The 16,641-nt window shown below is 48.9% G+C and overlaps 1 protein-coding gene across 1 annotated transcript in view; it reads right to left on the minus strand.

Moving 5' to 3' along the window:
• Positions 1 to 16,641, minus strand: part of LOC144149272 (uncharacterized) — a gene marked incomplete in the record, with an annotated part of 436,446 nt that overhangs the window by 22,399 nt on the left and 397,406 nt on the right. Inside the window, 3 exon segments of the mRNA XM_077680825.1 lie at positions 2,632 to 2,718; positions 4,220 to 4,378; positions 8,355 to 8,552. Coding sequence (XP_077536951.1) covers positions 2,632 to 2,718; positions 4,220 to 4,378; positions 8,355 to 8,552 — 444 coding nt within the window.

Here is a 16,641-nt window from a genome sequence, read left to right on the forward strand (position 1 = left end):
TTGCGCTCCCACAGACTGCCGTCTGCTACGGGCCAGCTCTTTCGGCTTTTTCATTTTCATCTCTGTAGACACCATGGACACAGGCTGGAAAAGCGAACGAATGACCTGGCCGCATGTGTGCGGCCTGGCCTTGCCCTTTCGCGGTGTATGTAGCTGCAGGGCTGCAGTTGGTATCGGCGGCGAACTCGCAGCCGCGTGGGGAGAATCGTGCGCTCGTTCCCTTTGGTGCACCGCGCACTGTTTATCCAAAAAGCGCGGTCTCAGATGTGGCCCCGCTGGTGCCGGGTGTTATTTTGCGGTGGTTGTAATTCCTACTACCGGCGGCATGTGAAAAAAGACATTTTCAACCGACACAGAACCCGTGCACAAAACGCGTCGGATCGGATCGCTTTATCAGCGGCGATGAACGTGAATACGAAGAGCAAACCAACGCTGCACTCGATCAGCGAGAACCCGTGTTCTGACAAGCTGCACCCATGTGTTGCATTCAACACTGACGGGAAAGCGTTTGTTTGCACTTGTTTGGATAGTCGTAAAATGTCCAAACACTCCGGCACTCCGCTAGCAGATCAGCCGGCGAGACATTTCGGAAAACATTTGACAGATGGCGCCGTATGCATTAGTGTGTCGCTACGCAAAACTGATGAGACGCTCTACTAAAACTCCCATCGCGGTGTCACATAGCGGGACGCAAAAATTTAGCGTTTAGCGTATGCAAAGGCCACAAACACTGTACTAAAACTTTATCAGCAGCAAAATAGCGTGCGTATGTGAAACCGCTTGCGTTTACAAAGCTGCACGCCGAGCGCGTACGTTTCAAACCTAGTGACATCGTTTAAATACACTGGCAAGCACAGTGTAACGTAGTCAGATATCAACCGTATGCTCAGGCGACAAGCAAGAGCTTGTTTTATGTGGGGCGGAGATTGCGCATAAAGGCCCGTTCGCACTTGCGACGAAAGCGAGTGAGAGCGGCAGGAATTCCGTCGCTTTGTCGCGTGACGATCGTTTTTGTCGAATGGTCGGGACAAATTTTGGTTGCGCGACAGAATTCCCGTCGCTTTCGCTCGCTTTCGTCGCAAGCGGGAATGGAAAGTTCTGCCGCTGCCGTCTGCTACGCAGCTCGGAGGTAACCGCGCGATCTGCTCGGGCCGGATGAACGCGCACACTCCCGCACGGCAGCGCCCCAAGCGGCAGACGGCCGCGTACATCGCTCCCGGCGCCCGCCTGGAGCCCGCCCTCGGCACACTAGCCAGTATATTTGAGGCACTATAATGGAGGAAAGATTTTTTGCTTCCGATTAACCTAGTTCTTTGCCCCTGTGTTTTTAAATACGTGAAGTGGTTAGCACGTCGTCCTCACGCAGCTCTGTATCGTCGTAGCATCGCTGATTGTCCGAACGAAGCTTGCAGCTAAGCCAATGCAGCGACCGAAGCTGTGTGTGTGTGTGTGTGCATCGCCTCCTGTGTGTTGTGGACGCGTTCGTTTCGCGATGAAATGCGACATTGTACTTCTGCGGGTGGATAGTGCTTCCCATGGTCTGGATTATCTTTCTCGAACGACGTACCACTCAACCTCGCATGGGGTATGTGCAGTGTGCCTGGCTAAAAGACTTCTCGCTTGCGCGCCAGAGTTGTGACTTGCTGCTCGTCCCCGCAAACCGGGTGTGAGGTGAGTGCCGAATTTACGACGGGCAGGAGGAGGCAACTCATCGTCTGTCAATCGCGGTTCAGACTTGCAACGCATGTTGTGACGTTGCGTTCGTTCGAAACGCATCTCTGGATTGTTTTGAAGTTGAATAAAATGTACGCGTCAAACCCGGGCATTCGGCTCAGGGCGTTCTCTGCGATTGCACCAAAGGAGTGCCACGGGACTTTCTTTATGGTACGTACTCACGTAAGATAAAATCCACGTCGTGTTATGGCCGTGTTGCATTCAATACAAATGGTTAAGCGTTTGTTTACACTTGTTTCGTTTGTCGTAAAATGTCAAAGCACTCCGGCACTCCGCTGGCAGATCAGCCGGCGAGCCGACGCTGAGCAGACGACTCATCTCTTTGCCGGAAGTGCGTGAAAAAGCCGCACAATAGCAGGATGTCTAGCTCATGACGAACATCTGGGAATCGATGATGTAGACATGTGGAGATGGCGGCGTCCAAAAACACGAAGGTAAGGGTGAGAAAAAAGCGACAAACTTTGCAACAAAAGTGTGAGCTTTCCGCTGCGCGTAAAAGAGTAATACTTGGCACAGGTGACGTTGCGACCCAATCTAGCGATTGCGCTAGTTCATTTAGTGTGCTCAAAATGCCTTTCAGGGCCCCTTTAATTCCAGGCCTGCTACATACGGGCTGTAAAGCGAAGTGGGAGATCATGCTTGCGTGCTTGTTTTTTGTTTTTGTTTTTTTGTTTTTTTTTCTTCGTTATCCGGACAGTCACGTGCCAACGCAAGTCAGCAAGCATTCGGAACAAAATATTGCGTTTGAAGTCACCCTTGAAGCAGGGATGGCAAGTGGGCTATGGCACGAAGTATTTACGTGTTTGCCTTTAAACTACAAAGAAAAGGTTGGGAATCAAAGAGGGGGTTGCAGCGGTGCTGCTAACAGCGCCAATATGTACAGAACGAGCAGCAGACCTCCTCCGCGGCCGCTCTTGTCCACGCGGTACTGGTAGACGTGCAGGGTGAACAGGAAGTGCCAGTTGCGGCTCTCGGACTCGGATCCTGAAAGACACCAACGGCGCACCATGAAGACACAGGGAGGCAATTAGCGTATCGGTGGCACTAAGCTCGACCACTGTTTGACGTCATGAATGACCGGTTGACGGAGTTTATCATGATGCCATAAACCATTGTTTGGAGAAAAGGGAAGGGGTGATGAACATCCCAAGGAAAGTCTGACGCCTCACATTAAGCACCATACTGGTCCAATCTGCTCGCTCTAGTAGGGTTGTCATATCGTTCGACACTGGTTTATGCAGACTGCTGGTAAATGCACAGATCCCAGTGCACTCGGAAAAGGTAGAGTCGGATCTTAGGAGACCATTTCGCCTTCTATCGTAAGCAGGGGTGGGCAGTAGGCTATCAGCTGTTCTCGGTTACTTTGTAATGTCGGGTGAAGTAAAGTTGGAACGCTGTTATTGGCAGCGCAGAAATTGCCAGTCGGCGCGGATACAAGAGATACGACACCATGGTACCATTTGCAGACGAAGGGCGGATGCTAGGCTGTGTTCGAGAACGTTTTGTTGTCAAAGATCTCCCCATCTCCTGAGAGAGAGATCCATGCAGGCAACTGGGACAAGTATGTGGTGCCTTCCGACACTGATCTTCGTTTGCCGCTAAGTTCGGTGGCCCCGCAAGGCTCGGTAAGCAACACTGTGTTCGGCTGGCCAATAAACCCCGACGAGTACAGTAGCTCGCGGTCGGTCACCGTCATTACCAGCAGGCTGCGGGTCGTCACTCAGCTGGAGGGTACCGCGACCCTCCCACGTTCATGAATGCGGGACAAATCATGACAGCAACTACACATTCCTCAGTTAAAAAAATTCCCTTGCACTTCCCCGAGGGGGAGAGTGTGTAAGTGCGAATGCACGGTTGTTGATTGTGCGATTACGGTGGATATCGTGATCTTAATGAGTAGTCGAGAAATTACACACACGCACACAACTACAAAGAAAGATATTTCACTCGTTATTGCTGGTACCGTTGCCCGGTCCGCCATCATCGTTATCGAGATGCAGGACCAGCGACCGCTCTCGACGACGGCGCGCGCTCGACTAATACCCTCCCGCGCCACGCGGCTGCTACACGAGCGCCCTCACGCGTCGGAATGCGGAGCGCCCGCTACGCGAGCGAGAGCTCTCCCGCCCGAAGTGGAGAGGAGGCGCCCAACACCCGCAGTCACTGAGCGGAGAGAGGAGGAGGAGAGTAGCGCCCGCCGTTACGGCGAGGGCTACACGAGCGCCCTCACGCGTCGGAATGCGGAGCGCCCGCTACGCGAGCGAGAGCTCTCCCGCCCGAAGTGGCGAGGAGGCGCCCAACACCCGCAGTCACTGAGCGGAGAGAGGAGGAGGAGAGTAGCGCGCGCCCATCTCCCCCCGTTGCTAGGGAAGACGAGGAGCGCGCGCACCCGCAGCTGTTGCTATGCGGACGACGGCGGCGGACGATTCAGGCTCGCTTAAGAAGTGCATTCGCACTTAAAATGTGCGAACAGCAGAGGACTCACTCTGATTGGCTGCAGCTGCGGTGGCCAAGGCGGCATCCAATAGGAAGGCAGCTTTCTCGGCGGTGGGCGCCCGAAGCTCGCTGTAGTTCATCAGCTTCGTTCCCAGGACGGGGTCGTCTCGCAGGTACAGGCCAGGAGCGGTGCCCGAACCCTCGGTGCCTGCACGAAGGGAAACTTGTGCGTACTCCCACCGTGGAAAGCGTAGTAAGAGCTAGAAAACAAGATGAGTCATCTCTGCCATTGGTGTACAAGCTTGCAGTTTTATTAGCATTCACACAAACCTATCATTAAGGTGAAAGCCTAACATATATGACTGCAAAGGTGATCTCGAGTGACCCCGTCGTCGGCACGAAGGACGTAAAAACCAAACTCAACCACCGAAGGCCAGCAGTGAAACAAAGCATGGCAGCAGTGAGTAAAAGGCGAATAATGATTACCCCGGTAAATTAGTGAGTGATTAGTGATTGATAACAATAAATAGTAACGAGGTGTTAAGGTTTGTTAGGATAAATTAAGGTGGATTGAGAGAGGCTAAGGTCTATTACGGTAGATTAGAAGAAATTAGGATGGAATACTGTCTGATAGTGATTTAAAAGTAGTGATTAGTAAGGTGCGATTAAGACGGATTAAGTTAGATTACGATATATTTATACAGATTAACATAGATTAATGTATGATCAAGGTGGATTAACACGGATTAAGAAGAGTTAAGGTGTAATATTGACAGTAAAATAGCGCTTTGAGGTGTATATGAACGGTACCCATCCCAATAGTACGCCAGGTGAGCCTTCAAAGCACCTAAGAAGACAGGAGTGTCAAAAACTTTCTTTTTTTTTACCCAGCGTGATCCGCCACCTTTTGTCACATCCGCATTCGTCTGGCTAGTAAAATGCGCACTTTTAGTCCGCTCTTGTCCCAGTGGACGTTCGACAAATTGGGTAGAGGGCAGGCGATTATATCGGTATATCGGCGCCCCTATGTCTACCTTCTTCCCAACATCCCGAGTCTCATGGTTAATAACACTCTCGCCGTTCGCACATCGCAGATGGTTTTATTTTCGAGGCGTTTTCTCGCCAGTCTTTGCCTCATGAAACTTAGTCTAAAAGGGGGCATCAGCTCGATGACTCGTTCCTCTGCGCACACGCTTTTTTGTTCCTCTATGTGGTGCTATTAAGAGAACCAATACGCAGAGATTACCTCGCCTGACTTCTATTCTATCAGTTTTGAAGACATTGGGTCAAACGCCAGCAATTGCACGCTCCAGATGCACGTACACTGGCAATCAATTCTATTTTCCCCATCGTTCAGTGCCTAAAGGCACCGCCATCTCTACTCTTGGCCGCGTAGGCTGCATTTTTGATAACAATAAATAAAAGTAAACTGTGTGCAGGTGATTTTGCGGCAACCAAGAAAAGGGTCCAAGCTATACTCCAGCGCACCCCGTAGGTCAACTGTAGTTTCAGCGCAAAAAAATGGATAAATTTGATTATCCTATACTTGCAGAACACCAAAGTCTAGTTTGTTTTTGGAAAGAAAGGTTATCAACAGAACAAAACTGCGGTTTTAGAAAGCTTCTTGCTGAGCTAGTTGGCTCATGATGTAAGGACAAAGGCACGGCGCTAAACGGGCATGGAGAAGTTCGATACAAACCGACATGTACGGGCTCCCGAACATACCGGTTTTTATCTAACTTCACCCGCGCCTACTTAGCGCCGTACCTGTGGTCCATAAAAACCTGTGTGTGTTTTTTTTAAGTCGTTAGAAAGTTCCCGCCTTTACATTCACTAGTGGATGTACTGGGACGGCTAAGGTTTAGAAAATTCGTCTGCCGGAGCATGAGCACAGACTTCGTTCCTATTGCAGAGTCTGATCGCAGTATACAATGCTTGAAACCAGTCGCACATACGTTCAGGCACCGCTTTCACAACGCGCACCACTAACCAGCCGGAGAACGATACTAACTATCTGAAGCATAACTTGCAATCGGTCAGTTTAAGCAGTATAACGAAACCGGCTCCGGTAGTGCCTTGTTTGCCTTGTCATTGTTCTTTCGTTCCCCTCTTCTTTTCTTTTTCTTTCCCACCCTGTGTGAAACGCCAGCCGTGATCAAGCTTTCCCAACCCTCATCGCCGGCGAATGCAAACTTTTCGCTGCCCCCGCTGATCCTTCCAAACAGTTCGAAGGCGCACCGGGCCATCATAAGCTGTGTGGCAATAACGAAACAGCTGCACCAGCAAGAAAAGGCGGCCATTGGGAAAGTGAATGGCATCGCATAAAACCGGCGCTTTATTGCTCTTCGAACAAAATGCCCCATGCTTTCGCAATAATGCGGGCTTAGGCTGGACATAGGAGCTCCCGTAAAAGACGTGCTGGGAAAAAGAGGGGGAAGCAGAAAATTCGATTCTTGCAAGCTGTCGTTCGAAACGCTATTTCGCAGCCTGCAACATATCGCCGCCCTTTCGTAACACCCTCGGGCGCACTTCGAAGCCCCTGTAAATTAAAATGGAAAATTGGTGATGCAAGGGCTGCACTAAAAAGGTTCGCCTATCACTCATTTTGGTGTTTACAACACGTTTTCGTAGCTCTTACCTCATCTGTTTGAGCGCAACGTTATCCCTAACTGGTCGAATGGTGTTGGTAATGCAGTTTGTATAATGGAATGTGCAATTACATAGAAAGCGCTGACGCGGTCGCCAGCACGGCCAGTTACCGGTCTCCTACGTTACAGTATTAGCCAGAAAATGTGTTGAAAAGTAAGCTTAAAAAGTCGTAAACAGCGTGCGTCTACCAGCACACTGCGTTTAAAAGTGCTCTACATTTTAAAAGCACCTGCCCGGATATGTATACGTTCACACACGCATGTCGCCTTACGTTATTTCTTGTATGCCCCTTTCCATTACAAAGCCCATTCACGGCTCCGAAATTGTAGCGGCAATAACTGCACGTGAAAGAGGTTCGTAAAGTAGAAAGAGGCGGCGAATCTAGCAGAGATTGCTGATTTCAGTTTCCCTACTCATATTACACGGAACATTTGCTAGAAAATCTGCTAGTAAAATTGTTATAAAATTTGTTAGAAAACGTAACATCTACTAGTGAAATTGTGTGGAATGATGTCGGAAAATCTAGCGTCCCACGACAGCCTCAAACTTCTATTTTGTACAAAAAAATATTTAGAAAATAGAAAACAGACGCATAACGAACAAGGCTGTCGAATGGCCTGAAATATCGCAGGAACAGCCATTCGAGGAACCACTGGGCTGTATAGCAGACGAAGTAGGAGCGAGTGTTGTATCAGCCTGCCTTCCCTTCATTTACATGACAGCTAGCTTATACATTTGTAACGCTAATATAATATAAGAAGTATTTTCTTCGACCGTACATGTGCTTGGTTATCAGCACGTTTCATTGAAAAGTGGCGAATGTTTTTGCGTCTTTGTGATACGTCGTTATGGCCTCATGTCGTTATTAAGTATGTTCGTCGGTTCTAATAAAATTTGACATTTTGTATTCGCACGGCATCCGTGACAATTATGTTTTCGAAATTCTCACGTTAGTCGCCTTTGATTGGCACCTAGAGTATCGTTGGTGAAATGTTCAGCCAAAACCCCTTCTACGTACTGCTTCCGTGGCATTGGTGTACCCGCTTTGAGACGGGAAGACTCCATTTCGAATCCGGAGTAAGGGAACTTTTTTTGCGGTTTTCAGAATTCGGCAAACTTTCGTGCGTCGGCATTTGTAAGGGAATTTTTCACAGTGGGGTTTTCTTTGCGATTTTTTTCCGTTTAAGTTCATATCTGGTTAGGTTTAGTTTAGAAATTTAAATTAGGTTAGGTTAGGTTAGGTTAGGTTAGGTTAGGTTAGGTTAGGTTAGGTTAGGTTAGGTTAGGTTAGGTTAGGTTTCAGCAAAAGCTTCCCAGAGTTGTCTGAAAACCGCCGTGAGAAATTTTTTACGGTACTTCACACGGCTCCCATGGAAATAGGCCGTGCCTCAAAATTTCTTTTCCGAGTCAACGCTGTGGCGCCTCCCATTTCTTCTTGCATCCACGTCGGGTTTGCCCTACTTCAAGATATTCGAGATTATATAAACGCTATCGCATAATGAATCAACGATGCCAAGGGTACAGGTTGCACCCACCGGTCGCCTGTTCGGCGAGGAGATCCCGCAGGTGCTCCGAGCGGCCGGTCACCTGCACGGCGGACACCCGGACCGAGAACCGCGCTCCAGTGCGCTGCTTGTGCTCCTCGATGAGCCGGAACAGCCAGGAGACGGCGCAGGGCACGACGCCCAGCTCCTGCGCCGACGACGAGTCGCCCAGCATCGTCCACGTCTTGCCTGCGGCCCAGAGAACGAACAGGAGGAAGGAAAAGAAGGCAGGGGTCAGTTTAGCCTCTGATAGGACCCTTTTCCTCCTCTGCAACTAATAGCTTAAATTATGGGTGCGTCCAGTAAGTGGCAGTCCAGGTGCCGAAATCTCGACACACAGACGTGACCCTCGGTAGTTTAAAGTCGCGTAATTAGAATTTTCCCTTAATTACAAGTGATGTGATGGTCCCGGAAATTTTACATGCAATCCAGAGGAAGAAACTGCTTGATAACTCGAAGCTACAACCCATTGTACTGGTTACATGGAAGTAATTTTAAATAAAAATAATCGAGGCGACCATCCTTTCTCCATAAAATACAAAACTTTCCAACGCAAAAACAGCGCCCTGTTTTGTGCGCGTGTTGCCGCCATCGCAGCTGAGCCAGAGCTCAGTTGATAAGCGGGAGGCCAATCGAGACGTGCTAACGTACGCATCTCTCTTTTGAGGTTCCCAATCTCTGTTGTGTCCAGCGTCATGTGAGCAGTTTGAGTGCTAGACGCTTTAGGCTTTGATTTTATCTATAAGTCTCAACTAACATGACCGGAGTCCGAAACTTAAGGCAAAATACCTATTTTTTCATTGAGCCTTAATCAAACCTGTTTAACTTATAAGCACAAACTAAGGGAATGGAAGCGTTGTACGCCATCATGTATTGTGCCTATGAGTGTCTATTTAGAGGTTCGCGCCTATATGGGATTTTTAGCTGATAGAAATGCCTTTTTTGACTTATATCAGCTTTTTTGGGTTTATGAGTCCTCGTTCTGTTAATAATCCATACCTCGGCAAATCTGGGCGCCACTCACTCACATTCACACAGAAAAATATATTTTTTCTCACCCATTCCCTCACACTCACGCTCACCAGTCGCCCTCACTACTCGCACTCACACTCACTACGCGCCCTCCACCCCTCGCACCCACTCGCACTCACTCCGCTCACCATCGCCGTCACAACTGACACTCACCACTCATCGTCTCCCCTCGCACGCGAATGGGTGCAGCAGACCCTCCATGAGTGATGAAACCGAACAGTATTAGTATATTACGACGTCAGAAGGCCATCCAAATCATATTCCTAAATCAACACGCCACAAGATAATTATTTCTAGAGTGCCCCATAGCAGGAGCTCTGTGACGACATATTTCTGAAGGTAAAGGCAATCCCGCCATTAACAACCATCACAGCGAGCAGCTTTTACGAATAGCCGACAGCGAGTACAAGCCCAATAGTGGCGCTCACCGCGGTAAGCCCCGCAAACGGCGGAAGTAGCGCGGGTGCACTCGCCAGTGGTGAGCGGGGCTCACTGCGCGAGGGCTCACACTCACTCGCACTCACACTCGCCAGTACAAAACGATGGCGAGGCTCACTCACCACTCACTCATGAGTGGTGAGTGGGGGGTGCGTGAGTGCACTCGAAAGTGAGTCTGACGACCTATGGATAATTCTGCTCTCACTTCAGGAACCTGCAACTCGGCGTTCGTCACGCGCCGTTTGCGAGTAGAATTCGCGCGCCTCGCAGAACACGCCGAGACGAGGAACCCCGTGCTCAAGCCACCGCCATCTTGACCTGATGCGACCCCGACAATTAGGCCACCGATTAGTTGGTACAGCACAACTGAGGAAAACCTCCTCCACGGGAACAAGGCGAAAGCCAGCGAATATCAAAGATTTCTTCACTGCTGCATCATGCTGTACATCAATATACATTGCACTGCGCAATAAATCAACAAACTGTAGCGGAAATTTTGGTACAATTCGTTTTGATACCAAACGAAAACAGTCACATTTCGCGTTCGGTAAGACATCCAAGTCTTTCTCCTCTTATATAAAAAGCGCAATCGAAGAGAATTCTCCACAGCCGCAATCACACGCGTTTATAATCAGCCGAGATGCTACACAGCAGAATTGTTCGTAGTACAGGGCATGGGAGGACCGAACGAAGCATGCGCTGCCTAATCACGCCGTACCAAAAGTTGTGTTCGCAGTGTTTAATATCGCAGAGTAAACCGGTCAAATCTTAGGCCGACTCTTGTCATCGGCTTACCCAGCTATAGTTCGCTGTTTCAGGAAGACGCATGAGTTTACTAAAGCGGTTAAGAGAACAATTGGTGTTGGGCGCTCGGCATGCTGAAAGCACACCTGGGCCATGAAGCGCGCCGTAGTGGAGGGCTCCGGATCAATTTCGACCGCGTACAGGAGATCTTTAACGTGCGCCGAAATCTCGACACACCGGCGTTTTTGCTTTTAGCCTCCATCGTAAAGAGGACATGACTGGGACTCCATCGGGAGCCAGAACATTTACTGCGACAAATCTTGCAGAGCAGTGTAGAATGTCCTCAACAAGTTAAGAAAGCGCGCACAGATGTAATCTCGAACTTCGTTCCAAACAGATATGTATACTCTCCTCCTTTTCTCCTCCGATTCTGGAACCTAAAGACTTCACGAAACACCGCTTGCACAGCGGAGAAGCCCACGTTAACCGGGCTAGGCACTGAATGACAGGGTTCACAGACTGAAATCGACAAAATGGGGTCAGAAAACATCACAATCCGGGCCCACAAATAGAGCGTGAAAGGCAATCGCTTGAGTCTGTGGGAGTCAGTTTATCGGTCTTCTTATCTTTTTCCTGTTCCTTAGCGTCGCTTGAGCTGCGCGGCAAGCGACGCTGCGGGTCGTCGAATGCTACGCCACTTACGCCTGCACCCCTTAACGCCCGGGAAAGAAAAAAAAAAAGAATCCAGCCAGCAGCAGGGCTCCAGTAATGGGTTTAAAAGAAGCACCAGAAAGGCACAGAAGCCCGCTCCTTTGTTTTTTTTTCCTGCTTTTTTGTTTATTTTCCGTGCGGTGTTTCTTATTTCACGCGCCCGGGGTTACTCAATAGCGCTCGCCAGATAAGCCCCGCATCAGCACGTTCTCGATGGCACGCCATTTCGTACGGGGATAAATCTCGCCCAAGAAAAGCCGCTCGGGTGTGAAAGCGTCTCGCAGGGCCTGCCCGTAGGAAGAAACTCAGTACGCCGCTGCGAAGGGAACGGGTGAGGGGGAAGAGAAGGGGTGCGGCCATAAACCACGCGGAGCTGAGATCCGCCAGAGGCACGCGGAAAACAGCGTTCGCGAGGAAACTAAAAGAAAACAATACTACCTAAAAAGAGACTTGCGCGAAAACGGTTAAATTTCTGTAGAAAATTTTGCTATGTGAGGAAAGAAGAATTATATTACAGAAAACGGCAACAGTCAGACTTTCGATTTTTGTGGAGGAGATATGACGGCGTGGACTTTCATACAGTTCGGCGGAGATACAGTTCAGCAGGTTGGATGAAGAGTATCAACTAGAACACACTCGCTACGACAATGGTTAGAAGTGAGCTGCGTGGTTCCGCCAACCAAAAATTAAGAAAGAAACCGGCACAGGTTAGAGCCAATATACCAAGGAAACTTCGAAACCATTAATAACAGGAATCTTATCAATGTAACTACCCCGAAAATCAGCCTAATGATAACGATTATCTTTCATTTGGATGTCTGGAGGCCATTACTGGTTATAAGCGCAGTTGTCTGCTCACTACTAGTCCTTAGGCACTGGCCCAAGCACAATTCTATTGTGTTTTTTCACCACACATGGCGTAATCCCCAAAGCGCCATACGTAAGCGTACGTTTTAAGTGCGAATGCACTTCTTAAGCGACCCTGAACCTGCGTCCACCGGCGATGTCCACGCACGTGGAGATGGGCGCGCGCTGCCTGGCCGCTGACATGGCACATACCCACGTGGGGGATTGGCCAAGAATCGGGCGTGAGAAGGGCTAATGCACCTGATTAAAGGAGTACTGACACGAAATTTCAAAGCTGAGATCCGCTCTAGCAATCAAGTACAACGACAACACAAATAGGTGTCTGTGAATAAATGCATCTTTCTTTCTTTGTAGTTGTGTGTGTGTGTGTGATCTCTCTTTCGCGAACATTACCGAACCTCGCAAATTCAACTCGTGCATTCGCACTTTCACATTCTTCCCCTCGGGGAAATTCGGGGAATTTTTTCTCAGAAAATAGCGTGAAATAGCCGAACATAACTCCTAACTTTGAGCTTTATCCACCGGTCACGTCATTATTGACGTCAGCGTCTGCAGATGTCTTTGCTGCAATCAAAGCATATGGGTACATGGTGTCAAATGCTTGTGCACGGCGTATGAACGTACGGTCATGGACAAATTAAATGCGAACACAAAAATATGAACCAAAACACGCAGAATTCAAAAGTAACGTTCGTTGAGGTCTAATAATAGCGTGATATTGGTATATCAAGAAAGACACATTTCCGAACTTCGTTTTGTTTTAACAGCGAAGATGTTTAGTTATTCGTTGATTCCGGCGTTTCACAAAACTGCGATTCGCAAAAAAACTTTGAGGGAACTCTCTTAAGTTCGGACAGCCGACGAAGGCAGACGTAGGCCACCCTCGTCGCGTCAAACAGGGTCCCTTTTTAGAGCGCCCCCAGCCCGGGTGAGCACGACGTACCTTTTTATTTCTTATGTATCAGGAGACAGCGCGAACTAGCGTTAGACAGTGCTTTTTGTATGTCTTACATAAGTAATAAATGTGTTTGTGAGAGCCCGGGCCTCCTTTTTTGCCCGAACTAGCCATGACCGCTGTCCAGTGCGCCGTGGGTTGGCATCGCGGTCTTTTTCACACGGGAGCCGGTAGGCGAACCCCGCTTGCCGCCTAATGAGCAAGACGACCCCATAAGTGCGAGAGAGAAACTTAAATCTGTAATACCTTAGCGTTTCCTAAAAGAGTCCCTGAATTAACGCTGACGTTTAGCAGGCCAAGTGATCAGCTCTTTTAGAGTGCCATATTCTTAGCGTGGAACGGCAACCTAGGCGAGTGGAATGGTGGCAACATTGTTTCCATTTTAGGGCCCTGTCTCCGACAATGGATTTATCTGCTTCAACACAAGACGTATACACGCCGAAACTCTACAGACCTGACGAAGTACACGGCTACAGAGAATGGCGCGTGTGACCCTGACCGAAAGCTAGTCGATAAAATATCACGAGGGCCCGAGACGGCAAGCAGCCGAACCAATCTTCCCAATCCCTGACGTCCCTTCTACATTCCCTTTGAACGACCAGGGATGGTGGATAGCCGCCAACACCAAGGGCATATGAGCATGATATTTCATCGTAGGATTTATTCCCAGAGCCTGAAGGACGCCTTCCTCAACATCCCACCCGGGTGCTGATTATCTATTTATCATCACCCCTCCATTTCTTTTCGTTTCTTGGCAGATTGTTCTGGGGAAGGCAAAAGAGGATACACGAGTATACGGCAATGCGAAGACAAGGACCACAGGAAACAGGATCAAGGGATGCTGGCGGATGAGGGATGAAAGATTTCCCACCACGCAAGATGGCGCGCAGACATAAAGAAGAAACAACAAAACTGCAACTTGTTGGGGGGGTCTGAAACCGCGGGCACCAGCGCATTTTTTTTTTATTTTGTCTTTCTCCTTCAACTGCTTCTATTTCTTTCCTCCGTCTTCTTAATGCTCAGGCTCAAGAGAACTATCACTGTTTTGAGTAAGAAAGTAATAAAAAGTAAACAACCCACGCGTATCAAACGCTTCAAGGAAAAATGTATAACTAACTGGGACCCCGCATGACAAATCGCCAAGTTTGGCTCTGGTGTCTTCCTGTTTCATTCTTGAACATTTATATGCGCTAAGCCCGCCGATGGGGGACAACGTATGTTGTTTCCTTTTACTCCACGTCTAGACGATATAAAAAACTGCGCCATTGTGTACGATCTTTCGACGCACGTCAAAGGTCTCCCCGTGGTCGAGATTAACCCGTGCATTCCCCTGGCATGCACCTGACATTCCGGGTGCATCTTGGAAGCGTGAGTGCCTGATATTAACTTCGTAGCTCAGAAAGCTTGTCGTACGGACAAAGCTGGGACTAAAAATGAGGGAAAGTAAAGTTGAAGTGAGTAATAAAAAGAAGAAAAAAACCATTATGCACATGTACAATGCCGATGCAAGTATAGGGAGTGGAGTGTGCATGTCTGATTGACTGATTGTACGGCGATGAGGCGCACCGTAGTGGAGCGCCCCGGATTAATTTTGACCACCTGGGGATCTTTGACGTGCGCCGAAATCTCGTACACACGGGCGTTTTTGTCTTTCACCTCCATCACAAAAGCGGGCCCGCGTCCTCGTGCTCAGCAGCATAAGGCCTTAGCCACTGAGCCACCGTGGCGGGAGGAGTGGGCATGTCGAAGTTACTAAAGTGGTTTCTGACCCCTTTCGTAGTAACACGCCCTAAGCTTCATACGATTGCTTCAAGGAAACTCCCACGAAGAGCTAAATTCAAAGAGTAAGTAGATCCATACCTGGCGAAACACTGATAAGAGCTGATAAGCGCCCTAAATCCTCCTTCCGAACCACGAAGCAACAAAAGGCCAGTGTGCAGCGACTGACGCCGGTAGTAACACCAGTGAAATGGAATCGCATTAATACGAGCACAGGAACAGCGCCAATAAAAAAAGAGATAAACAAGAAAAAAATAGGGAGCAAAGTCGGATGCAGGCAAACCCGTTGTATGCCCTGACCATCGAAACAACGACTCCAGCCATGGTGCAAGAAGTTAACCAAATTTGTTGCGGTCGGGAAGCTCGGCAGTTGCCGCATGTTTGTATCAATTAAAGGCAGCGCGACAGCTACGGCGGAACGTGACCTCGGCAGCCCGGCGACCTTTCCGCTCATTGTTCCCGACCATTGAATTTCGACCGCCTAGCTGAACGCCTTTGTTTCGCCTCTCGTCCTACCGTCCTCCCTCTCACATCGTTGTAGAGCCCGCGCGGCGAAGCATGCGCGTTTGAACGGTAAACAGGCGCTTTCCTGCCTTTCCCGGTCTCTCGAATTCCTCGGCTGCACTTTCGGCGGCGGATTTTGCATTTGGTGCGTTGCCGTTAGAGATGAAAAATAAAACAAACGTGCTGCAAAAGCTGGGATCGCCCACGGTAACCATTTTGTTCTTTTCAATAAAGTCGCTCTGCAAATTCTACGGGGACTCGTGAACTTCCAAGCAGATGTCAAGTTAGATCGTACTGCCGTTTATCGTTTTAAAAGGAAGTAGTCCTTTCGAGAGGAAATCGCGAGGTCGTCTTGTTGTTGCGCGGAAGAGGTACATTACTCCAGAAAGAGAATGAACTACGGGCGAAATAGAAATAATTTCGATAGAATTGGTCACAGCCCATAGCACGATGACTCCCGGCAGAAAACATACAAGCACATGTAAGCATTCCCCTACTCAATTAATTCCTAATTACCGTGAAAGCAGGTGACGCGAGTTTTTCCCTTTTGTGAAGCCAATAATCTTGCCTCTCCTAATCGAGCAGTCTAATACCCCACCATTGAAGAGGGGAATATCCCACGTTCGACAGAAAGGCGTTATAGTCTACCCGACAGTATTCACTCGTACGTCATCATCTCTCGGAGGGTGGGCATGGTCAATGCCTCTGCCCCGCGTTTTTCATTACTGTGGAGGAGGTTGACTGCCTCCTATGAGAAGAATAATTTTATCTCATTGATAGTTCTATACTCTAACGTTAGTGAGGTGTCGGTCACTCACCAGTTAGTAAGGGGGCGATCATGAGCCTTGTAAGTGGACAGTAGCGTACGTGCGTACGTACGAAGGAATTTTTCTGCAGCTTGGCATGCTTCCTATCAGACATTATCAGAACAGACATCATTGGTTCGTAAACGGAATTATCAAAGAAAAAAAAAGAAACCCATCCATGTCCTGAAATCGCTCTCGTATCGTTTTGTACAACAGTATAACGCATAGGCCGTTGTTGTTGTTGATGATGGTGATGATGGTTATTGTGATGTTAATAACAACTCAACCGTCCTCAGCCGAGGCAGCCCTTCAGAGTGCAGGAGGACGAGGTTGAAGTGGCGGTGGATACATGAATTTTGTTAGTCACATACCGTACGCACCACCACCGGTTTTATTTTAACAATAGAGATGTCTGGGCCGAGCTTTGTCCGTCCGTCACACG

Source organism: Haemaphysalis longicornis, unplaced genomic scaffold, assembly GCF_048455015.1.
Source record: "Haemaphysalis longicornis isolate Haplotype H1 unplaced genomic scaffold, Haemaphysalis longicornis Haplotype H1 scaffold_8, whole genome shotgun sequence".
NCBI lineage: Eukaryota > Metazoa > Arthropoda > Arachnida > Ixodida > Ixodidae > Haemaphysalis > Haemaphysalis longicornis.